Source organism: Hyla sarda, chromosome 1 (assembly GCF_029499605.1).
Source record: "Hyla sarda isolate aHylSar1 chromosome 1, aHylSar1.hap1, whole genome shotgun sequence".
Taxonomy (NCBI): domain Eukaryota; kingdom Metazoa; phylum Chordata; class Amphibia; order Anura; family Hylidae; genus Hyla; species Hyla sarda.
The window spans coordinates 407411144-407437911 of record NC_079189.1 but is presented as its reverse complement, the minus strand read 5'-3'; the positions used below and the strand labels follow the sequence as shown (position 1 = coordinate 407437911).

The 26768-nt window shown below is 43.8% G+C and overlaps 1 protein-coding gene across 3 annotated transcripts in view; it reads right to left on the bottom strand.

Annotated features, from left to right (window-relative positions):
• The window catches only part of ARHGEF40 (Rho guanine nucleotide exchange factor 40), a 236045-nt gene that overhangs the window by 170736 nt on the left and 38541 nt on the right, over positions 1–26768 (bottom strand). For all 3 annotated transcript variants that reach the window (XM_056528603.1, XM_056528602.1, XM_056528604.1), the window contains exons 2-4: positions 19858–20055; positions 11260–12961; positions 9119–9298 (exon numbers count right to left, since the gene is read on the bottom strand). In XM_056528603.1, the coding sequence (XP_056384578.1) occupies positions 9119–9298; positions 11260–12961; positions 19858–20055 (2080 nt within the window). The remainder of the gene's footprint in view (positions 1–9118; positions 9299–11259; positions 12962–19857; positions 20056–26768) is intronic.

Genomic DNA, 26768 nt, shown 5'->3' with positions numbered 1-26768 from the left:
TGGGCGAAGGGATTGGGACGTGAGGCTGAGCAGGCAGGACAGGTCGACTTGGTTGAACCACCTGGCAACTTAACTTTACATCCCGTGCAAGCATAGTAAGTGACCAAAGCGGAGACTGGGTACGGACATTGTAAAAAAGATGTCAGCTATACCAGAGACAAAAGAAAAGGAACAAGTTCACCTAAGTTCCTGTGTCCTGAAGTCGCAGTAGTCTTGCAGGGAGTAGAACTCAGGCAAAGAAAGCTTGCTGCAGCAACAGGAACAGATTGAAGCAACAAGAGTGGCTTGCAGCAACAGGATCAGTTTGCAGCAACAGGAGCAGCTTGCAGCAACAGGAGCAGCTTGCAGCAACAAGGAGAAGCCTCAGCAGGAGCAGTCTGCAGTCACAGGAGTAGATTGCAGCAACAGCCTAGCTTGATGCGACAACATGTGGTCAGATCTGCGGTGAAGTGAATTGCCGATACACCGGAGAGTGCTCAGTTGCAGAGCACGTGACCACCATTGCTGGAGCTCCAGGGCCACCGATAGGCTAAAAGAATCAGAGCGGAGCTACCCGCGGACAAGACCAGTCCGAAGCCACGGGCTAAATTTATGGCCGGACGCGACTGCCACTACCCATGCCTCAGCTTGTGGGAAAGTAGGGAGCCTGGCAGCGAACTCCGGATGAGAGAAGTCGGCAGCCAGGAATAAATAGAAGGTCCGCGGTCAGCAGAGAGCGGACGCAAAGGCGCAACTATAAAGGCAGCGGCGACGGCAGCAGGACTCAGAGAGAGAGCCCCTTCATACTGCCCAGCTGTAAAATAAAAGACTTGCACAGGCTGTTCCAGGTAAAAGAGAGCGGCCACAGGAGCAGCATGCAGCTGCAAAGCGACCACAAGCCCTAAATAGAGGTCAGGGTTAGAGGGCACAGCATACTTACATAAGAAGATGTCCCATATACTCACCCCTGAAGTCTTCGACCAGCCAGGTGCCAGCTGCATCATACCTGGCTTCAAGAAGCGGGGCGAGCAGAGGCAACAGGTGACCCGGACCCAAGGTACATCCTGAAGGTGCTAGTCGGTGGCGAGGAAGGGTTAACGGTCCATACTCTATGGACCGTGCCCTTCCTTCGCAAGTGGAGGGATCAGGCAGCGCCATGCTCCTGTAACCCTAACCTACAAAAAACAACAAAGGAGAGAAAAATCTAAACTTTATAAGACTAGAAAAGAATAAAAGAAGACCAGGTCTGGAGAGCTCCAGACCTGCATCTGCCTCCTAGGACACTAAGCTAAAAACTGACTATTTCAGAGTCAGTGGGTGGGGTATATCGTGCCGGGAGGAGACAACTTTTTTTGATAATGCCTAATGTCAGCCTCCTAGTGCAAGATATACCCGTGGTTCCTGTGTCCTCCAATGGAGCCGAATGGGAAAATACACTTAATTCTTAGAAAATCAGGGTCAGTGTATCTGTCCTACAGTCATGCGGAGAAAACAGCTCCTCCTCTCTCTTTGCACTATAGGGGTGTCCTGTATAGTGCATATAGAGAGAAAGAGCTGTCATATTAATGCATCTGAGTTCCCAAGGCATGTTCATGAGAAGCGGCCCCAAAACCCACACAGACTTTTCTGAAAACCTCTCTACAGTTTAAAAGGGTACTCCGTTGGAAAACTTTTTTTTTTTTTTTTAAATCAACTGGTGCCAGAAAGTTAAACAGATTTTGTAATTAAAAAATCCTTATCCTTCCAGTACTTATTAGCTGCTGAATACAGAGGAAATTATTTTCTTTTTGAAACAGAGCACTCTGCTGACATCACGAGCACAGTGCTCTCTGCTGACATCTCTGTCCATTTTAAGAACTGTCCAGAGAAGGAGAAAAGCCCCATAGCAAACATATGCTGCTCTGGACAGTTCCTAAAATGAACAGAGATGTCAGCAGAGAGCACTGTGCTCGTGATGTCAGCAGAGAGCACTGTGTTCCAAAAAGAAAATAATTTCCTCTGTAGTATTCAGCAGCTAATAGGTACTGGAAGGATTTAGATTTTTTAATAGAAGCAATTTACAAAACTGTTTAACTTTCTGGCACCAGTTGATTTAAAAAAAAAGTTTTGCACCGGAGTACCCCTTTAAAGGAGCGGACATTTTGAATAAATCCCAATGACAAATAATAGACCTTAATATAGAACTATGAATTAAGTGTTTTGGTACCATAGTAAGTATCAAGCAAAAATTTAAAAATGCTTTTTAAAGGTCTCCATAGCCTTGAAATTAATCAGGTTGCTGCATGCTTTCCAAGTCATTTCCATGGATCTTAAAGGGGTACTCCATTGGAAAACATTTTTGTTTAAATCAACTGGTGCCAGAAAGTTAAACAGATTTGTAAATTACTTCTATTTAAAAAAAATCCCAATCCTTCCAGTACTTATCAGCTGCTGTAAACTATAGAGGAAGTTCTTTTCTTTTTGAGTTTCCTTTCTGCATGACCACAGTGCTCTCTGCTGACACCACTGTTAATGTCAGGAACAGTCCAGAGCAAGAGAGGTTTGCTATAGGTATTTGCTCCTACTGGACAGTTCCTGACATGGACAGAGCTGTCAGCAGAGAGCACTGTGGTAAGGCAGAAAGGAAATTCAAAAAGAAAATAACTTCCTCTGTAGTATACAGCAGCTGATAAGTACTAAAAAGATTGGGATTTTTTAATAGAAGTAATATACAAATATGTTTAACATTCTGGCACCAGCTGATTTTGAAAAAAAAATGTTTTCCAGTGGACTACCCCTCTAAAAGGGTACTCCAGGGAAGTGGAGGGAATGGAGAGAAGCTCTAGGGAAATGATGGGCTACGGGTTTAGTTCCCCAGAGTACCCATTTAAGTTGTTGTTGACACCAGCTACTGCATCTGTGTACAGATTTATTGTCATACATTGAAAAAAGCTATTTAAAAAGATTTAAAGCAGTTTCATTGATGGTCTATCCTCAAAATAAGGAGACTATGGAACTTGGGAGAGACCAGGAATTTTCGTGGCGCTGATCGGGGAAAGTCAATCACGGTGCGTACATCAAGATAAAATTCCTTTAATGGTTAAGGTGCAACGCGTTTCACTGCGCAGCTGCAGCTTCCTCAGGTGCCTGCATATACAGTAAATGAAGCTGGATACAGACAGACAGTTTCATATATTGTGTAGTGGCCTAGTTGCAATAACACATTGGGGGAGATTTATTAAAACCTGTGCAGAGGAAAAGTGGAGTAGTTGATTGCTTGCTATGGGCAACTGCACTGCTCTTCCTCTACACAGGTGTTGATAAATCTCTTCCATTCACTTCAATTGAAACTGAGCTGTAGTAATCCAGCATGGCCACTACACATTGGCCCTCATTTACTTAGAAAATCGGGTTGTAAGTCTATCTTGCTTTCTTACCCGATTGCTTTTTTCCCCTGGTATTTATTATTATGTCGCATCCTGTTTGTCGCACGTGGGTTTTGTTGGTTTTGGTTTCCAACTCCTCTGAGTTGTCGGGGAAAAATCCACAACAATTCAACAAATTTGGGTTGGAAACCTTTATAAATACGTGGGAAAGCTCAGAAATGTCGGGTTACGCCCCTTTTTCGGGTTTGGGAGAATCCACATCGGGTCCGTTGGGAAAAAATGTTGCATCCTGTCGCAGACTGGTGCACGATGTCTGCAACATGTCGCAGACAAAGATGCGCCAAAAAAACCCGACAAAACAAGTCGGGTTTAGAATAGTAAATGAGGGCCATTATATGCTTCCAGACCCATTCATGGCATATAATGGCACTGTGGCTCTGGCAAAAAGCTGATCGGTGGGATCAGACAATGATGGTTTGTCCTAAGGATAGACCATAAATGGAAGAGTCCTGGCAATCCTGTTTATTATTTTATTTATTTATATAGCGCCTACAGATTCCGCAGCGAGAACAATTTGGGTACTGGGAGCTCTCTGTAATTGTGAGTAACATTGCTGTACCTATTTGTACCCACTGCACTTCACTGGATTGTACTTGGAATTATCACATTGTCTGCATTGTAAAAGCATGTTAAACTGTTATTTTATGCTTTTTATGCTATGTTCACTCGAGCAATGTCCGCAGGGAAAATTTATTTGCGAATGTTGCGCCGGCAGCAGAGCACTGGCAGAACATATCGGCGGTAGGACCGCTCGGAAATGCGCTGATAGATAGCAATGCATTTCTGAGCAGACTCCGCAAAAAGAATAGACATCTATCCTTTGCTGTGGAAATTCCGATTCCTAAGTCCGCAGAGATGTGCACAAATTCCGCTGTGTGCACAGTGCAGCAGAATCCCATCTATATTTATGGGATTCTGCTGCTGCAGAATCTCAGCGTGAAATTCTAATGTAGACTTCTTCATGGAAATTCCGTTGTGTGAGCATACCCTTAATGATATTTATATATTTCTGTGTACATCCTGTTGCAGATCAATTTTGTCAGTCAATAAATTGTTAATATCCAAGCAATTGCAGAAAATATTCTGGTATGTGTGTCGGAAGACCATACGTATTTATTATTTTATGATTACTATATATATATATATATATAGATAATTATCTATTCAGACAAGTGTGTGTTTTAAGATATTCAGTCAACTAAAAGTCATGCATATTAATTCAACATATGAGCTAATATTATCAGGCCAAATAAATAACAGTTAGTGCTGTCAGTGGTGCTGTTCCTTTGTTCTTGCCATCAAAACACAGACCCCATTAAAATTCACTGTGGTCCATCAGACACTATTGGGATTTGTCCTACGACAGATCTGTTTGAGCACTGTGGCTTATATTAATTGGAAACTATGACAGAGATATCAACACAGTCTAATAATGATCATATACCAACAGTTATCCAACCAGTTTTATTTTATTTTTATTTCTGCCCAGGGTGCCACAGGTCAGAAAAGTGAATGATATGATGTCTTATATTAGTGGCATTCACTATTCCCGCTTTGATCATGGTTTAAGCTTGCACCATTACTCTCCATATTAATGAATACTAAAAGGGGTATTTAGGGTCCATCATTCTTAGCAATAGCGGGTATCACAATGGACGGTCTCCCCAATTAACCTAACCTTTATTTCCTGTCATATGACTTAGGAAAAGGAGCTACTCAGAAATTGTATGTGAAAATATAAAATGTAAACTTTATTTCACAATATTAAAAACTATTAATATTAATAGTGCAATTATAAAGGAGAAATACGGCACAGACAGGCGGCATACCTGGGACAATGAACAATGAATGTGCAAATACTGCTAATCCTCATAAAATGTGCATATAAAACTGCTAAGGCAACTATAGAAGTACATTATATATGTACAATGTTGGCAATTATATCTAAAGTGCAAGTGCAAACAAGATAGAGCCTCAACATTGGTCATGTGACAATCAATATATAGCATATACATACCGCAGTGATATATAAGGAGTACTAGAAGTCCCAGGATGCCGCCACTTTGCTGGTGTCGCCATGGGGACATACCTATCTGGGGCCTGTCTACCTACGGGGGAGCCCTACGTAATGGGGGTCATATCAATATGGGGCCCTGTCTGCATACAGGGGGAGCTCTACCTAATGGGGACATATCTATCTGGGGCCTGTCTACCTACGGGGGAGCCCTACGTAATGGGGTTCATATCTATCTGGGGCCCTGTCTACATACTGGGGGAGCGCTACCTAATGAGGTTAGAGATCATGTATTGTAGCTGCAGTGTAAAACTCCCTAGCCAACACTAGTGACCTTATTTACATACTATATTGCTTGAAATAATTTTGTGTACCAGGATTGTCATGAGGGACAAGTAGATTGTGCTCATTTTCAGTCCCTTGGACAAGTAGTTTATCAAAACCTGTGCATGGGAAAAGTTGCCCAGTTGACCATAGCAACCAAAGCAATTTTTGAAAGCCTTTTCCTCTACACAGGTTTTGTTAAATCTCCTCCATATTACTTAAATAATGATGCTAGCAAGTAATTCTAGCTCAGCAAAAATGTAACAAAACCAGATGTAATATTAGATTTTAATGTAAACAAAAATTGTAATAAAAAATAGAAAACACTAAAAACATTGGAGGGTGATTTATCAAAACCTGTGTGACCAGTTGCCTATAGCAACCAATCAGATCGCTTCTTTCATTTTTAAAAAGGCCTTCTTGGTTGCTATGGGCAACTGGTCAACTTTTCCTCTGCACTGTTTTTGATAAATCTCCTCCATCATGCAATGGCTAGCAGTAGCTGACAGAGTATTTGGCTTTGTTTTGCTTATTATGCCAAAAGGAGCTCATGTAGTCTGTTTTATTGGCCAATGTATGTATTAAAAAGTGGTATAACCCCTTAGTAAACTTAATTTTTTTTTTTTTACCTCATGTTTTTGTGGTGCCATAAGTAGTATACTTTTCATCTTTTTTTCAACTTTTTTAAAATTCCTTTTTATTTATTTGTTATGAAAATAACTGCAGGGATAAATAATGTGATTATTTTATAGTTTTAATGGTGCAGCAATAACAATGGCTAGGTGCACAAATTGGAAAAATTGTGGCCATAAAAACAGGCATATAAAATACACTGCTCAAAAAATAAATGGAACACTAAGATATCACATCCTAGATCTGAATGAATGAACTAATCGTATGAAATACTTTTGTCTGTACTGACTACAAAATCACACAAAAATTATCAATGGAAATCAAATTTATCAACTCATGGAGGTCTGGATATGGAGTCACACTCAAAATCAAAGTGGAAAACCACACTACAGGCTGACCCAACTTTGATGTAATGTCCTTAAAACAAGTCAAAATGAGGCTCAGTAGTGTGTGTGGCCTCCACGTGCCCGTATGACCTCCATACAATGCCCGGACATGCTCCTGATGAGGTGGCGGATGGTCTCCTGAGGGATGTCCTTCCAGAACTGGACTAAAGCATCAACCAACAGTCTGTGGTGCAACGTGGCATTGGTGGATGGAGCGAGACATGATGACCCAGATGTGCTCAATCGGATTCATGTCTGGGGAACGGGCGGGCCAGTCCATAGCATCACTGCCTTCCTCTTGCAGGAACTGCTGACATTCCAGCCACATGAGGTCTAACATTGTCTTGCATTCGGAGGAACACAGGGCCAACCGCACCAGCATATGGTCTCACAAGGGGTCTGAGGATCTCATCTCGGTACCCAATGGCAGTCAGGCTACCTCTGGCAAGCACATGGAGGGCTGTGCAGTCCCCCAAAGAAATGTCACCCCACACCATTACTGACCCACCGCCAAACCGGTCATGCTGGAGGAAGTTGCAGGCAGCAGAACGTTGTCCACGGCGTCTCCATACTCTGTTACGTCTATCACATGTGCTCAGTGTGAACCTGCTTCCATCTGTGAAGAACACAGGGAGCCAGTAGCGAAATTCCAAACATCCTGCATGGTATTGGGCTGCAAGCACAACCCTCATCTGTGGACGTTGGGCCCTCATAACTCCCTCCCTCATCTGTTTCTGACCGTTTGAGTGGACACATGCACATTTATGGCCTGCTGGAGGTCATTTTGCAGGGCTCTGGCAGTGCTCCTCCTTGCACAAAGGCGGAGGTAGCGGTACTGCTGCTGGGTTGTTGCCCTCCTATGGCCTCCTCCACATCTCCTGATGTACTGGCCTGTCTCCTTGTAATGCCTCCATGCTCTGGACACTACGCTGACAGACACAGAAAACCTTCTTGCCACAGCTCGCATTGATGTGCCATCCTGGATGAGCTGTACTACCTGAGCCATTTGTGTGGGTTGTAGACTCCGTCTCATGCTACCACTAGAGTGAAAGCACCGACAGCATTCAAAAGGGACCAAAACACCAGCCAGGAAGCATAAAAACTGAGAAGTGGTCTGTGGTCACCACCTGCAGAACCACTGCTTTATTGGGGGTGTCTTGCTAATTGCCTATAATTTCCACCTATTGTCTGTTCCATTTGCACAACAGCATGTGAAATTGATTGTCAATCAGTGTTGCTTCCTGAGTGGACAGTGTAATTTCGCAGAAGTGTGATTGACTTGGAGTTACATTGTGTTGTTTAAGTGTTCCCTTAATTTTTTTGAGCAGTGTATTTCTTTTTCAGATTATGGATAAAAATGTGTGTGTAAAACAAATATATCAGTACAGTTTTTTATGTATTATTTATGCAAGGGACTTGAACAGGTAATCCTTTAACTGCTTCTACAATACTTTTCAGCTTTCCACATCTACCACAGTCCTGAGACCCTCTCTGATCATTAGAAATATGTGATGGTAAAGTGTGTGGCTGTTTGCTTCCCTTGCAAGCACTTGATCTTACTCATTGCAGTAGACGGCTCTATTAAAAGTTTATGGAGTAGTCTCCTAAAATCAGTTGGATTAAGCGGCCAGCAAAGTTAGGTTGCATGCACACCCCGTTTTTGCAATACAGCTCCAGTCTCAGGTTTTTGATAAAAAACTAATTACTCAAAACCGGACTAAACTGTATCAAAACGTGTGTACAAATTTTAACCTGTATACAGTTAAAAACCGTATACGGTTTAAAAAAGGATGTCCGGTTGCATCCATTTTTTTTTCCATCACTCCATTATGAATAAAGTTTCACTTGTTTGATTGAAATTCCAAGAAAAAAAACTGTGCAAAGTCGAAAACCGTATGGTGAAAACCATATGGTTCTGTACGGTTCCCATTGACTCCCATGTTAAACTAAAAACATATACGGTTTAATACGGTTTTTCATACGGTTTTGGGTACGGGAAGAAAACTGACAAAACTGTACAGGATGAAAAATGGACATAACCTGAGGCATCTTTTGGCATACAGTTTTCAATGTAGAGTCAATGCATACGGTTTTCAATATGGTTCCATACGGTTTTCACACTGAAAACGTATACGGGAACTGTATTGCAAAAACGTGGTGTGAATGCACCCTTACCTGTCACAGTCCTGGCTATATCTAAAGGTAGGAGGGGGGTCTCTAAGAACCCGGCTGTTTAAATTTTTTGCATGCAGGTAGCTCAAAAAACAGTGTGAACATAGCGACTAGCCCTATACTCTTTTCAATGCCTGAAAGCTCTTATTTCACAAATAAACTGGAGTATTGGAAACTGTTCTTACCGAGCAAGCAGCAGACTCCAGATTCCAGTATGTCCCAATTAACATCTTTATGAAGGTGGTTGAAATCTAAAATAGGGGATGATTGCAGCAGAGACTTCTGGGTAAGAGATGCATCTAGTTCTGTTTTTGGTAAAGAAGGTGGTTCATCAAGTTCATTGACACACGGAGAAACTTTTTCCACTAGTATAATAAAGATGTAAAAAATATAGTAAAATTACGACTAGAGTAAAAAAATGTATCTGTTAGTCTTAGGTTAGGTTTACACATAGTATTTTGGTCAATATTTTTACAAGTGGGGCCAAAACGCAGAAAAGGTGCAAATTTTTCCATTACAGTTTTTCTCTGTGTAATTTTTTGTTATCCACTGATCATATTGGGGGAGATTTATCAAAACCTGTGCAAAGGAAAAGTTGCCCAGTTGCCCATAGCAACCAATCAGATTCCTTCTTTCATTTTGTAGAGGCCTTGTTAAAAATGAAAGAAGCGATCTGATTGGTTGCTATAGGCAACTGGGCAACTTTCCCCCTGGACAGGTTTTGATAAATCTCCCCTATTATACGTAAATATCTGATTAAATTGCTACTATGAACATTGTGATTGGAGGCCCAAAACATGTTTTGCTGCCCATCAGGAAGATACAGAGGCAAATGCTTGCCACTGTATTCTCCTGATGACACTTAAGAGCAGCTTTAGAGGTGGGTCAATGTGGATAGGGGTTTTTGTGCCCCGGGCTTTGGCCTTGGGGTAAGTGTTGGTTCTATGAATTGAACCCCTAACCACTATGAGTTAACCCCAGCCTAACTTAACAAACAAAAGTCATAACATAACAGCATACTGAACTGCTCGTGACAAAACTGAATCTGTGGTTGCAAACTGTAATTCGTTCTAAATGACTGAAGGTTTGGATTCATTACCAAGTTCATTGGCCTTATTCCCACTCTACACTCTTTTTCTTTGTTTCGACTAGTGAGGTATTAACTGCCTGAGGAAAAACTGTCTGCCATTTAAGACAGTACCATACCTGGTAAACTGTAATTCTGAAATGACATGTCTGTTAAATACATATTGCCAAAGCACGTGTAAGGTAAAGCGCACCTATACAATAGCTGTGAGTCAGGTCGATATTTTGTGGGCTCTGAATAAATAGAAACATAACACATCAGTATCAGTTTCCCACCTTGTTGAGTTTGCATTGCAAACAAAAAAAAGGATAAAAGATCCTTTTTATGGGAAGAGTAAATAGAAAAGCTACGACAGCACTATAGGTTAGTGTTTGTACTAGCAAGAATTGAGGCATGCAACTATATGGATCCATATGACCCCAAAATGAACCAGCACTGAAAGTTACTCAATCAACAAGCCTTGCACAGGAGGTGGTGTTGGTGAAATGCTGAGGAAAAACTCTTAGGCTAGGTTCAGACTACAGATTCTCCGGGCAGAAAATTTCCGCCCGGAGATTCCGAGTGCGGCCAGCGCTGACTGAATCAGTCGGCGCTAGGACCGCGCGGACACTGCAGTCTCCAATAGACTGCAATGTGTTCCGTGCGGATTTCCGCCTGAAGAAAGAGCAACCCCTTTCTTCAGGCAGAAATTTCCAAGCGGATTTTCCGTTCACAAATTCCGCTTCACAAATTCCGAAGTGTGAACAGAAACCCATTCACTATACTATACATTTTAGCAAGCGGAATTTCCACCTGCAATTTCAAAGAGGAATTGCAGGCGGAAATTCCATAGTCTGAACCTAGCCTTAGGGTGCGTTCACACGCTATTTGTTCTTGCGGGTTTTCCGCTGCGTATTTGAAAGGGTGCGGGCTCTTCTCGGCTGTCCATAGCAGATTTTCTGCGGCGGAATTTACCCTGCGGAAAATCCGCCGCAGTCCCTGCTGACCTCAATGGGACTTGCGGCAGATTTTCTGCAGCCTAAATTCCTCTGTGGAAAATCTGCTGCTGACAGCCAAGAAGAGCCCGCCCCCTTTCAAATACGCAGCGGAAAACCCACAAAAACAAATAACGCGTGAACGCACCCTTTCTACAATAGCAACTCAATAATGTTGCATGGTTATCTATACATCCAGATAACAGTATTATGCATTTATTTCATTTATGGCATGGAATGTAAATTCTAAGCCAATATACTGTACCTAGCTCGGCAGAAAATCTTTGTTCATTTGTCTCCTGACCAATTCTGTCGATGTCCACTTCATCTTTGGAGGTGGTACAAGGTTTATTTTCTTCTTCCTTGCCACTAGATTTGCTCTGCTCAACCGTATGAACTCCTTTTCTTGCATCTGTTCTTACAGCCCCTCTACCCCTCTTATTCCTCTTTTTTCTTCGCCCTCTTCCTGTCTTATGAGATGACTCTGTGATCTGATCCCAAACAGGATGCTTTTCTTTTTCTTGAAGGTCTTTTGCCTCAATAGTTGCCTCCTGAATATCCTCAACAGCTTTTTCTTCAACATGTGACATTTCTTGACCATCTGCCCAGGTTCTGCCTGTTCTGATCACTGAGGAGCCCCTTGAAGGACACACTTTACTATGGATATCCATAAGTTGTTTACTTTCTTTCTTAAGTGCTTGTTTTGAGCTGTCATCTATACTGGTTATGTTCTCACATTTTTCTTTAGATGGTTCTAAGTTCTCTCCAGAGGACAGGTTTTGTCCATCTGCAGTAATGTCACAAGTGGAGGGAACATTATCTGTCTCTTTGTCGATATTATCATTTATAGAGCATCCTTTTATTGAATCTGATAAATTGTCAACTTCCTGAGATCTACTTTTGTTTACAGTTTTCTCGACTTCCCAAGATATTTCCATCTGTTCCACTTCACAGTCCTTGACACTTCTTACCTGAATTTCAGAAGATCCCTTTAACTGTCTCTCTGAAAATATAACTCTCTCACGTCTCTGAAGAAGGTCCAAACCTTTTCTCCATTCAGCCAACACATCACTTTCGGCAGAGTATTTTGATGTATCAACATCCCAGTAACTGTTTACCTCTGTTGAAGGTTTAGTTTGCTCTCCAATATCTCCGGTGCACAATCTATCTTCCCATACCTCTTCAGACCTCCCCTTTAAAGTGCTCAAAGAACCCACCTTTCCAGGCTTCCTTTGGTGGAGCCATGCTTCTGGAGCTTTCTTTTTACCTTTCCTGCTTGGAGCAGTCTTTGCTCTTGACAGCCATGTATCCCTGGGACTGTCATCTCTGCTTAGTAACCCAGTATGGGGAGGACTTAGTTCTACATATTCTCCTTCTACAGAGTCTGCAGCAGAGCCACAGAGGGCATCCAGCACATGTGGTGAAATAGCACCAACGCTCCAGCTGTGTATTTCTTCTTGATTAATTGACGGTACCAAATGAGTATTGCCTTTGGGATCCACCACCTCTCCAATGGTGATTCCCCCATCACCGGGACTTCTAAACTCCAGAGGTGGCATTAGAGGACCTGGAGGGCATCTTCTCCCAACTATAAAGCCATCCTTATGGATGAATCGAGGATAGATTACTTCTGACCATGGTAGTCGAAGGACCTTTTCCTCTACAGCAGCTAAACAATTCTCAAGGCGGACTGAGCTACGGTCTTTATTAATGCTGTTAAGCCATTCAGCAGAAAAAAGAAATGAATGGGAGGATTCAGGTACCACAATCTCTTGTACACCACTGCCATCCTGAGAAAGGCACTTCAGCACAAGCCTGGGAGAACATTCCAAATATGGCACCACTTGTAAGTAAAAATCTCCAGGCTTTAAAAAGTGCCATGGAAGAGAGGAGAGTTGGATGAGGATCCTCTCACCAAGACAGAGTGGCCAGCCTTCATGGAAAAAGAGAAATCCACTGTATTGTGACTAGAAAAGAAAGGACAAGACACATTAGTGATTATGTATCTGTAATAGATTACTATTTGTTATTATGTAACTTAAATAAAAAGAGACTTGGTATTATCATTTTTCACCCATTTGTAGTTCTGCAATACAAATGATATTTTAATATCAGATTTTAAAGGTGGTGTGACAAAATGTTATTGAGATTTGGATTAACAGCATTAGGCTAAGTTTCCCCTTTTTTTTTTTTTTGTGTTTTGCCCATTGAAAAAATGCTGCAGCCAGATGTTCGCTGTGAATCAATGAAAAAGCGCTAAATTCTTTTTTCTGCTTTGCAGTACTACCTGCAGTTAAGGACAGATCACAGTGAGTGTCACTCCTGACACCCGCTGTGATTGTCCTATCTCGCATCTCTGCTCAGTACTCCGGCCAGCCAGTGTTGAGAATAGAACATCACTCATTCATATTTCCCTCTGAGAGTTATGATTGGCTACAACCATCCGGCCAATCCCCACTCTGGGCGGAAAATATTAAAAATATTAATAAGTGATGTTCTATTAACATCACTGGCCATCCGGAGTACAGAACAGAGATGCGAGCACTGTATAGAGCCGCTCCGCATCTCTGCTATATTATGGACAATTGCATCGGGTGTCAGGAGTGACAACCGGGGCGATATGTCTATTAGTACAGGAACTACTACTCCCATCATGGAACAGTCTGTTCCATGCTGGGAGTAGTAATACTAACTAAAAATTTTAAAAGAATAGAGAAAAAAAAGTGAAACACACACGAATTAGAATTTTGTTATAAAAAAAAATTGGTAAATACACTTTTTCCCATCCCTACTGCATCTTTTTCTATTTTATTTTTTGGGTACCCAACAAATTTAGAAAAAAAATGCCAACGGGCCAAAAATGCAATTTCCACTCAAATGCAAAAACGCCAGAAAAAACATCAGACGCAGAAAATTGCACTGGCGTTTTCTCTCTCGTTATTTTCTGTGAAAAAAATGCGGGGAAATAAAAACAAGTGGAATCCTAGCCTTACCAAATATGTTAGTTCCAGGCTTAAAGGAAGTTTAAGGTGTGTTAAATCTTACAATAAATGGATCGTAAAATTGATAAAAGCACCAACTTTGGAGATGGAAGGCTGTAGTGGAGGTGGGGAACATTGTTTGAATGCAACAGCACATGGAATCTTGAGTTAAAAAACAATTAAGAAATGTCCAGAATTTTCATGTGAGTCCTTTGTGACAAATGCTTTGCTTAGTGTTTTTTATTTTTATTCCTTTTAATGGTTGTCTGAGATTTGGTTTGAGAGCGACTTGTATACCGGTATTTTTGTGTTTTTATGTTGGATTGGTATAACCTTGAGACAACTTGCTATGTGGACTTACAGAATTATTAGATATTATAATTCTAGTCTTTGCATACTTTAACGTGCTTGTAACAGTGAGCGCTCCGGTCCCCTCCTCTGTACCGGAGAGCTCGCTGTCCCTGCCTCCGTCTGTTGTGTCCCGGCGCGTCCCTGTCAGACACGCTGACCGAGAGCACGGGGATTCCGCCGGCAGGGATGCGGTTAGTGTGGCGGCTGATTCCCGCACACGCGCCGCATCCCGCATACTCTCACCTGCAGCCGCGTCCTCCTGCGCTGCCTCTGTCTCCCGGCGCGCGCGGCCCCGCTCCTTAGGGCGCGCGCGCGCCGGCTTCATGAAATTTAAATTGGTGCATTGATTGGTGCATGGTCCTCTCTGCCCATATAAATGTCTCCTGCCCCTTCCTGCCCTCGCCGGATCTTTAGTGCTTTGTGCCTAGTGAACGTGTTCCCATTGTTCTGTGTTGCCCTTGCCTGTTGCCGACCCGTTGCCCGTGACTACCGCTAGTGAACCCATACTGTCTGCCTTGACCTGTTGCCTGTGAACCTGTGCCGCCTGCCCTGACCTCTGCTACGTCTGACTACGCTTCTGCCTGCTCCTACTGTACCGCGCCATTCTCAGCTACCAGAGGGGTCGAGTCGCTATCGGGTGGAACGACCTGGGGGCTACCTGCCGCAGCAAGACCATCCCGCTTTGCGGCGGGCCTTGGTGAAGACCAGTAGTCCCTTAGACTCCGTTCCCCTGGTTCGGCTCACGTTATCGCACCTCTGGTTCGGTGGATCCACCTCCTGTCACCTGACCGATACGTTACAGTAAGATCCGGCCATGGATCCCGCTGAGGCGCCTCTTCCTAGTCTTGCGGATCTTACCACCGTAGTGGCTAAACAGAATCAGCAGATTGCCCAGCAAGGTCAACAGTTGGCCCAGTTGGCCCCCATGATGCAGCAACTCCTGTCTGCCCAGCAACAGCCGTCACCTCCGCCTGCACCTGCTGCTCCACGACAGCCTGCAGTCGTCTCCAGTGCCAGAATCCGTTTGTCCTTGCCGGACAAGTATGACGGTGATCCGAAGCAGTGCCGTGGGTTCCTGTCGCAGTGCTCACTCCATCTCGAGTTACTCGACGACCAGTTCCTGTCCGAACGGGCTAAGGTGGCTTTCATACTCAGCCTGCTCTCCGGGAAGGCCCTGGCCTGGGTTACACCTTTGTGGGATCGCTTTGACCCAGCCATTACCTCCATCCAGAGCTTCTGTCAAGAGTTCCGGTCTGTTTTTGAGTTACCTCCGCAGAATCTGCTTTGCTGAACCTGACCCAAGGAGGCTCTACCGTGGGTGAATACGCCATTCAATTCCGTACCCTCGCCTCCGAGTTGAATTGGAACAATGATGCCCTTTGTGCCACTTTCAAGAAGGGATTAAGTAGTGAAGTTAAAGACGTCCTAGCTGCACGGGAAATACCATCTACTCTCAGTGACCTTATTCTACTGGCCACTAGGATCGACAAGCGTTTCGCCGAGAGGCAAGAGGAACTCCTTCAGGAGAATGTGGAGCTCGTCCTAGACGCTATCCTCGTCTGGCTCCCGTTTTTTCAGCGTCCACCGCAACCCGTCTCTGGGCCTCCCGCCGTGGAAGCCATGTAAGTGGACCGGTCTTGCCTGACCCCGCAGGAACGGAGCCATCACAGAGACGAGAACCTGTGTCTGTACTGTGCCAGAACCGGGCACTTCCTCAGAGACTGTCCTCTCCGTCCACCGCGTTCGGGAAACGCTCGCACCTAGTAAACATGGGAGAGGCGTTGCTAGGTGTGGATTCTTCCTCTCCACGTCTCATGGTATCAGTGCAGCTTTCCGTTTCCTCCCCCGCTGGGGCCGTTTTTTTCTTTGTTACCAAGAAGGACGGCATAGATTATAGGGGTCTAATCGTCAAGAATCGTTACCCTCTCCCCTTGATCTCAGAGCTATTTGACCGTCTCCGTGGGGCTAGGATATTCACCAAGTTGGATCTGCGAGGAGCTTACAATCTGATCCGAATCCGAGAGGGTGACGAGTGGAAGACCGCTTTCAACACACGGGATGGACATTTTGAATATCTGGTGATGCCATTCGGGCTGTGCAACGCACCTGCGGTATTTCAAGAATTTGTCAACGACATTTTCAGAGACTTGCTTTACACTTGCGTGGTCGTATACCTTGACAACATCCTCATCTTCTCCTCCAACCTGGACCAACACCGGGTCCATGTCCGTCAAGTTCTTGCACGCCTTAGGAAAAATCACCTGTATGCTAAGATCGAGAAGTGCCTGTTCGAGCGGTCCAGTCTGCCCTTCCTAGGGTACATCATTTCAGCCCAGGGTCAACAGATGGACCCAGCCAAGCTCTCAGCGGTACTGGACTGGCCACGCCCCTCTGGACTCCGTGCCATTCAAAGATTTTTGGGTTTCGCCAATTATTATAGGCAATTCATTCCTCATTATTCCACTCTGGTCTCACCCATTGTAGCTCTGACCAAAAAGGGGCTTGGCCTTCTAAAGCTGAAGAGGCCTTCCAGTCATTGAAAGCCTCTTGCCTCCACACCAGTACTCTCAAGACCTGACCCCACTAAGCCATTTTCCCTGGAAGTGGATGCCTCCTCCGTGGGAGCTGGAGCCATACTTACCCAGAAGTCACCCAGGGGCAAGACACTCTCTTGCGGATTCTACTCGAAGACCTTCACTCCCGCTGAGAGAAATTATTCTATTGGTGATAGGGAACTGTTGGTCATAAAATTGGCACTCAAGGAGTGGAGGCACCTTCTCGAGGGCATCTTCTTCTCATCCTCCCTGTGAGTATTTTCACGGACCACAAGAACCTTGCCTATCTCCAATCTGCACAAAGGCTGAATCCACGTCAGGCTCGCAGGTCCTTGTTCTTTGCTCGCTTTAATTTTGTGATTCATTTTCGTCCTGCGAGCAAGAATATCAGGGCTGATGCTCTTTCCCGCTCTTCCGACGTGCTGGGCGACGAGTTAACTCCTCAGCATATAATTCCGCCTGAGCGCCTAATTGCAGCTGCTCCAGTGGAACTGCACTCTCTTCCCCCAGGCAAGTCTTATGTTCCTCCACGTCAGCGTCTACGAGTCCTCAAGTGGGGCCATGCCTCTTTATTCGCAGGTCATCCTGGAGTACAGAAGACTCTTCAGCTCATCTCCCAAAGATACTGGTGGTCTACTATGGAGAGAGATGTCTCGGATTACGTCCAAGCTTGCATGATTTGTGCTCGGGACAAGTCGCCTCGCCAGAAGCCTGCTGGTCTCCTCTTGCCCCTCCCTATTCCTGAGGTCCCGTGGTCCCACATCGCCGTGGACTTTGTTACCGATCTCCCCTCCTCCCATGGAATGACAGTCATTTGGGTTGTAGTTGATCGCTTCTCGAAGATGGCCCACTTCATACCTCTGCCTGGTCTTCTATCTGCACCAGTGTTAGCCAAACAGTTTTTCCAGCATATTTTTCGCCTCCACGGTCTTCCCAAGCACATTGTCTCTGACCATGGGGTACAATTTGTCTCCAAATTTTGGAGGGCTCTTTGTGGTCAGCTCGGGGTCAAGTTGGACTTCTCATCTTCCCATCATCCTCAGTCCAATGGCAAGGTGGAACGGGTGAATCAAATTTTGGGAGCCTATCTACGCCACTTCGTGTCCTCACGTCACAGTGACTGGTCTGATCTGCTTCCCTGGGCAGAATTTTCTAATAATTACAAACATTCCTCTGCCTCTAACAAGTCTCCATTTTTTGTACTTTTGGTCGCCACCCTCTTCCACCTCTACCGCTGTCCTCCTCTTCTCCCGTACCGGCTGTTGATGACCTTGTCCGCTTCCATCTGGCGAGAGACCCCCACTGCCCTCCTCAAAGCCTCTGCCCGTATGAAGTCCCAGGCAGACAAGAGACGCAGAGCCCCTCCGGAGTTTTTTCCTGATGACAAAGTTTGGCTCTCCTCCAAATATATCCGATTCAGGGTTCCAAGCTACAAATTGGGTCCCCGCTTCTTGGGACCCTATAAAATCAAGAAGCGAATCAATCCAGTATCCTACCAACTCCATCTTCCTTCCTCCCTCAGGATCCCCAACTCCTTCCATGTCTCCCTCTTATAACCTGCCATCTTTAATCGCTTCTCCCCCAAGGTTCCTACTCCTACCCCTGTGACCGGCACTACGGATGTATTCTCTGTCAAGGAGATTTTGGCATCTAAGTTCATTCGGGGGAGAAGATTTTTTCTGGTCGAATGGGAGGGCTGCAGTCCTGAGTAGAGATCTTGGGAGCCTGAGGAAAACATCTTAGACCGCAGCCTCATCCTCAGTTTCCTTGGTACCAAAAGGAGGGGGGAGACCAAAGGGGGGGGTACTGTAACAGTGAGCACTCCGGTTCCCTCCTCTGTACTGGAGCGCTCGCTCTCCCTGCCTCCGTCTGTTGTGTCCCGGCGCGTCCCGGTCAGACACGAGACCGAGAGCGCAGGGATTCCGCCGGCAGGGATGCGGTTAGCGTGGCGGCTGATTCCCGCAAACACGCCGCATACTCTCACCTGCAGCCCCGTCCTCCTGCGCTGCCTCAGTCTCCCGGCTCGCGCGGCCCCGCTCCTTAGGGCGCATGCACGCCGGCTTCATGAAATTTAAAGGGCCAGCGCACAATTGATTCGTGCCTGGTCCTCACTGCCCATATAAATGTCTCCTGCCCCTTCCTGCCCTCGCCGGATCTTTAGTGCCTTGTGCCTAGTGAAAGCATTCCCATTGTTCTGTGTTGCCCTTGCCTGTTGCCGACCCGTTGCCCGTGACTACCGCTAGTGAACCCGTACTGTCTGCCCTGACTTGTTGCCTGACTGTCGCCTGTGAACCTGTGCCGCCTGCCCTGACCTCTGCTACGTCTGACTACGCTTCTGCCTGCTCCTACTGTACCACGCCATTCTCAGCTACCAGAAGGGTCGAGTCGCTATCGGGTGGAACGACCTGGGGGCTACCTGCCGCAGCAAGACCATCCCGCTTTGCGGCGGGCCCTGGTGAAGACCAGTAGTCCCCTGGTTCGGCCCACGTCATTGCCCCTCTGGTTCGGTAGATCCACCTCCTGTCAACTGACCGGTACGTTACAGTGCTTTTTACAATACATGAGGCATAGCATTGGTAAAGGCACCAGTTCAAGGGATGGTGAAAGAAGCCTCTATTTAACTGCACCAACACATGAGTTGCTGTGTTCAAAAATATTAATTCTGTAATTTCTCCATGAGCAGTCAAGTTTATGTCCATAATCTGTATGTGAGGTCTTTGTGAGTAATGATTGGCTTATTGTTTCTTACTCCTTTTATCAACTGAGTGGTTTTCTGAGAATGAGGTTGATTTATATATTAATCTTGGGGTCAATGTATGGTAAGTATTTCTGTAAGAAAATAAGCTGATTGAATGAGCTCATGTGTGAGCCAAAAAGTGAAACAGCAAGATATAATAAAACAATCTCATCGCTATTTAAATAAAATTAAAATTAAAACAAATTACACACACACATATATAGCCAAAACACACTTACGCAGGCCTGGTGTTGCACATTCTGCAGGATTCTCTTGGCTGGTATGAGAAATTCCAAAGTATATCTCAGAGGGTCCTCACGATATGTCCTCTCTAGCACAGAAAACACTTGGGTCAGCAGTGTTGGTGCCGTCACCTCAAATGGAGGATAAAGGGATGATAATGTACTCTGTAAGCAATCCTCCACAGACTGAGGAGTCTGAAAAACATAAGTTTTATTCTACATATCATGAAAGATAGTATCACAAGTCTAAACTGCAAAATAATAAAACAACAAACAAGATTGATATAATATGGCTGCTAACATCTTATGTTTGGGCAGTAAAACAAAGAAAAAAAATGTACGGTATATATAGTAGAATAAATAGTAAAAAAAATGTAATGAAATGTCTAGAGATGAGCGAATTTACAGTAAATTCGATTCGTCACGAACTTCTCAGCTCGGCAGTTGATGACTTTTCCTGCATAAATTAGGTCAGCTTTCCGGTGCTCCGGTGGGCAGGAAAAGGTGGATACAGTCCTAGGAAAGAGTCTCCTAGGACTGTATCCACCTTTTTCAGCCCACGGGAGCACCGGAAAGCTGAACTAATTTATGCAGGAAAAGTCAGCAACCGCCGAGCCGAGAAGTTCGTGACGAATCGAATTTACTGTAAGTTCGCTCATCTCTAGAAATGCCCATTGTCCAGGCTATATTGGCATCTGCATTACAGATTACCGTAGTTATAGGTCCAGATACAAGAGGCTTATATTGGTTAGGAACAGAACACAAAGGAGAAGTAAAGGCTTATTTGTGCACAACAATTATTGATACGATTTATACTGGTTTAGTAATCACCATAGTCAGTTGAAATGCACAACAATTATAAATAAAAAATATCACTTATCCAACTGACTAGTTAAAGGGGTATTCCAGGCAAAAACTTTTTTATATATATCAACTGGCTCCAGAAAGTTAAACAGATTTGTAAATTACTTCTATTAAAAAATCTTAATCCTTCCAATAGTTATTAGCTTCTGAAGTTTTCTGTCTAACTGCTCAATGATGATGTCACGTCCCGGGAGCTGTGCATGATGGGAAAATATCCCCATAGGAGCTGCACAGCTCCTGGGATGTGAGTCATCAGAAAGCAGTTAGACAGAAAACAGCATCTCAACTTCAGAAGCTAATAACTATTGGAAGGATTAAGATTTTTTAATAGAAGTAATTTACAAATCTTAAAAACAAGGTGCAGCTCACAACAGAAGGACCGAGGCAGTTAAAGCTAAAGCCGGACCCCACCGGCAACAATAATGAAAAATAATGGAAACCTATAGCTTATGCCTCTAGGACCTCACCAATGGTGCATAATGGTGTGGGCAAAGATAGATATAACAGCGTTTGCTCAGAAATAGTTTTTTAATTCAGAATTTAAAATATATATAAATAAGTAAAACAGTAACAAAATATCACATTACACTGGCACTATCTGATGAAAATCTCACTGGGCCCTAGTGAGATATCCAAAATATAAAAAAGATATGTGAATAAATTAATATTCTAATAAGTCCATAAATCTGCAGATAAAAAACAAAAATAAAATAAATCCGCAAAAGGTGTGGATAGATTTTTGGGTTTATGGCAAAATAATTGTAACAAAGTCCATAAAAAAAAAAAAAAAAGTTAATGAATGGATGATACAGAGTATCTCTCACCACTGCAGATTTATGGACTTATTAGAATATTAATTTATTCACATATCTTTTTTATATTTTGGATATCTCACTAGGGCCCAGTGAGATTTTCATCAGATAGTGCCAGTGTAATGTGATATTTTGTTACTGTTTTACTTATTTATATATATTTTAAATTCTGAATTAAAAAACTATTTCTGAGCAAACGCTGTTATATCTATCTTTGCCCACACCATTATGCACCATTGGTGAGGTCCTAGAGGCATAAGCTGTAGGTTTCCATAATTTACAAATCTGTTTAACTTTCCGGAGCCAGTTGATATACCTGGAATACCCCTTTAAGCATAATTTTTTTTTTCTCACGTTAACATCATTCAACTTTTTAAAGCATTGCCGTCATTTAAATTAACTTTTGACATGTCACACAGACATGTCAAAAGTTAAGATAGTTCAGGGACTCAGTGCTGAGACTCCCTCTTATCGTTCACCTATAGCTGGGTGAAGTCAGCGTGAGCACCCAGTTTGTCCGAATACAACTGCACTGGGCTTCCTCTGACTATAACTAACAATCAGAGGGGGTCTCAACATTGAGACCCTAACTGATCTTAAAGTGGTATTCCTACATCAGGTAAAAAAAATTTAATGCTGCAGAAGCATATTGCATTGCTAACCTCTCTGTCCCAGTTCTAAAAGACCAAACATCTATTTGATATTTGTCTCTTTCTATGTCAGATAATCAATGTGCTTTTTGGTTCAGCAGTAACACAGCAGAGCAAACAATAAACCTGATGTGTTCATTGCCTGTCTGCTCCTCAGCCTGTTGGATTTGTCAGCATAAGGCAGCATGCACATCTCATTCTCCCCTTAATGTTCCAATAAATAGGTTGTAGGGGCTTTCCAAAAGGATATCATTCAGGGGATGTGGCTAGAGCTCAAAGACAAGATAAAGCCAGTAGAAAATGATGCTTTGTCTCTGGGAAAATGGAGGAGCCAGGGAGCTGGAGACAATACACTTAAAATAAAAGGACTACACAACTTCCTTCAGGGTAAATCCAGGAAAAACATGCTAAAGCCAGGACAATTTGTGAAAACACTATATTAGAAGGTTAAATGCCTTGAGGATGATAGTTTTATTCAAAAACAGTTTTCTGATATTGAAAGGAGTGAATCAGCAGGAGGGACCTTTGACTATGGCACATTATATAAAAAAAAAAATCTTTACTTGCTTCCAGCATTCCCACGGTCCTGCACCAGTCCCCGGCCACGATCCTCTTCATGTCAGAAATTGTGCTGCCCGGCCTGGAGTGATATCAGGCCCAGAGAGTCATACCGCTCCCAAGCTAATCACTGGCTGGGGCCCGACACTCTGGGCCCTGAAATCACTCCGGGCCCAGGGGCACGATTTCAGACATGAAGAGCATTGTAGCCAGGGACCAGAGCAGGATACCATAGGCATCGCGAGAATGCTCAAGGTAAGTAAAGGTTTTTGTTTTTATATATATACTGTGCAATGGCCAAAAGTCCCTCCCGCTGGATAACCCCTTTAACAATATACAAGTCTGTGCAACATGTCCAAAGTTCATTTAAATGACAGTAATGATTTAAAGAGAAACCTTCTTGATGCCTGTTGTCTGTTGTCAAAGTTCCAAGGCTTTTGGCCAGGATATGTTGTAAACTTTTGCTCTTCAAATGATCATTGTATTTAATCAACATTTTGCCAATAATTTTACATTTCTATCTTGCTTTACTAAGAGTAGGCAAAATGTCATTGATCTTACTGGAAAATCTCTGAATGTATGTGTCTGAAATACCAGTAATATAAAATGTGTTACAACAATGCTGCTGCTGTTCTTAAACAAAGACTTTCTTTAAGAGAAGCGGACAAATAACTAAACCATACGTCAGTTGTGACTGCTTTAATTGTACTTGTACCAAGATTTTAAACTTTTTTTTCATGGTCCTTCAATTTCAATTGGCTTCTTCTACATTATTTTCCACATTGTAAAGCAAATTAAATGTAAATCTAGAATTTTAAACTTTACATTGTTTGCACTGTGGCCAGAGGGGGAAAAAAACACTTCTGTTAGAATATTAAATGTTCTTTCACCATTTCATGATGTATAAATTTCCAGTATTTTCACAGAGGAACAGTGGAGAAGTTGCCAATAGCAACCAATCAGATTCTATGTTTCATTTTTAAAAGGGCCTCTGAAAAGTAAAAGCTACAATGTAATTAGTTGCTACGGGCAACTGCTCCACTGTTTTGGTTTGACAGGTTTGACAAATTCCCCTCATGTTGGGAGATTTATCAATATGGAGGAGACTTATTAAAACCTGTCCAGAGGAAAAGTTGTCCATAGCAACCAGTCAGATCGCTTCTTTCATTTTGCAGTGGCCTTGTTTAAAATGAAAGAAGCGATCTGATTGGTTGCTATGGGCAACTTTTCCTCTGGACAGGTTTTGATAAGTCTCCCCTATGTGACTGTGTGCAACCACTTCAGATACTTTTTTTTTGTTGTTGCTGTTTTTGGCTTATGTGTGCCAAATTTATTAAATAGGCGCATAGACTTTGATAAATTTTGCACAAATGAAAAATCACCCGAGAACTTGCTGCAGGATGTCACTTTTCTAAGACAAGGCAGAAGTGGTATGAATTTGTGTTTTTTTAACGTTTGCGCATTATGGGGTCTTGTCAACTGCATAGTCAAGAATTAAGCACTGCATTTCACAGTCACTTTTGCCAAAGTGGTCTATTTTAAAATTTTGCGCCAAATTTCAGCCAATAAAATGTCAGGAAGTCAATAATAAATCTCCCACCATGTGTGTAAATTTTACATTCTAAACAAACTACTCTCAATAGCAATATGCTGCTTTATTTATAGGATGCTTAAGGGTACGTTCACACATACAGGATCCTGCACAGATTTGATGCACAGGATTGGTAACTGCAGATTAGAAGCTGTGCTCACTCATTTAGTTTACATTGAAATCTGCAGCAGAAAATCCTGTGCATCAAATCCTGTGCACCCTACATGTGTGTAATTTTGCTGCAGATCTGCTGCAGAATTTGCTACACATTGACTTAAATAGGTACAAAAATCAGCTACAGCAAATCTGTTGCAGATCTGCAGCAGAAAATATGCACATGTGAACGGGCCCTAAAGGGGTATTCCGGTGTGAGGTGCAAACTTGCCCCCCGTGCAAAGTTGCTTCTGCTCCTCCCCTCAGCTCACCGAAGCTAGCTACATGCTTCCCTCATCTCCCCTTCCTCTGCTCTGCCTGCCTTCAGAGAACGCAGGTTTGCATGGGCAGAGCAGGGGGAGAGGGGAGGTACATATGACTCCCTCCTCATCCCCCCTTCTCAGCCCCGCCTAGTCATAGGAATGGACGGGGTTCATACAGTGATGCTCATGTCCAGGACAAACCCCATGCATTTCTATGTCCTCCATATGGGGCTAATAAACCCCATGAAAAAAAAGAAACCAGCCCATGAAGTTCAGCTTTCCCCTTGCAGTCCGTGGAAACATGCTTTAGGGTACATTCACACGGGTGGATTTATTTGCGGGTTTCCCGCTGCGCATTTGAAAGCGGGCGGGCTCTTCTCTGTCTGCAATTACACTGCGGAAAATCTGCTGCAGACAGCCGAGAAGAGCCCACCCCCTTTCAAATACGCAGGGGGAAACCATTCAAATAAATCCGTGTGAACGTACCCTAATACACAGCACAATTATAGAAATCATCCCCAGTCCCTAGAGTTTGTCCTCCCCCTTGCAGCCCGTGGAAACCTGCATTCAGAGAATGCAGGCGGGGCTGAGAAGGGATGATGAGGAGGGAGTCATATGTACCTCCTCTCTCCCCCTGCTCTGCCCATGGAAACATGTGTTCTCCAAAGGCAGACGGAGCAGAGAGAGGGGAGATGATGGAGGCGTGAACCTCCTCTTTCCTCCTGCACTGCCTTCCCCCCAGCTCTAGCTTTGGAAAACTTCGGAGAGCTGAGGGGAGGAGAAGAAGCAAGTTTGCACTGGGAGCAAACTTCCAGCTCACACTGGATATTGTCAACTTATTCCCTATCATCACGCCCCCTCCAATAGACATAATTGGAGGGGGCGTGGCATGACGTCACAGGAGCAGAGCATGGCACAGAATGCTGAGGGCTCCAGAGAGCCCCCAAAGGCGGGACCCCTGCGATCCTTTGGATAGGGGATAAGATGTCTAAGGCCGGAATACCCCTTTAGCCCCTTAACCTCTTAAGGACTCAGGGAGTACCTGTAAGCCCTGAGCCCGGTGTGAAAAACGGGGTCACGCCGTGACCCCGCATCACACCGGGTCGGTCCCGGCAGCTAACGATAGCCGGGACCCTGGGCTAACAGCGTGCGGCACCGATCGCTGTGCCGCGCGCTGTTAACCCTTCAGGCGCAGCGATCAAAGTTGTCTGTAAACGAAAGTAAACGCTTCCCGGCAGCTCAGTCGGGCTGATCGGGACATCGCGATAAAATCGCGATGTTCCGATCAGCTGGGTAACGCAGGCGGAGGTCTCCTTACCTCTCTCCGCGGCGTCAGATGGGGGTTATAGGTCCCTATGGGAGCTATAACACTGCAAAAAAAAAAAGTGAAAAAAAAAAGGGAACAAAGGTCATTTAACCCCTTCCCTAATAAAAGTTTGAATCACCCTTTTTCCCATAAAAAATAAAAAACTGTGGTATGTGTGGTATCGTCGCGTGCATAAATGTCCGAACTATAAAATTATATCATTAATTAAACCGCATGGTCAATGGCGTACGCGCAAAAAAATTCCAAAGTCCAAAATAGCGTATTTTCGGTCACTTTTTATATCATAAAAAAGCGATCAAAAAGTCTGATCAACACAAAAATGGTACCAATAAAACCTTCAGAACACGGCGCAAAAAATGAGCCCTCATACCAGCCCGTATGCGGAAAAATAAAAAAGTTACAGGGGTCAGAAGATGACAATTTTAAACTCATAAATTTTCCTGCATGTAGTTATGATTTTTTTCAGAAGTGCAACAAAATCAAAATAGGGTATCATTTTAACCGTATAGACCTACAGAATAAAGATAAGGTGTAATTCTGACCAAAAAATGCACTACGTAGAAACGGAAGACCGCAAAATTTACAAAATGAAATTTTTTCTTCAATTTTGTCGCACAATGATTTTTTTTTCCATTTCGCCGTGGATTTTTTTGGGTAAAATGACTAATGTCACTGCAAAGTAGAATTGGT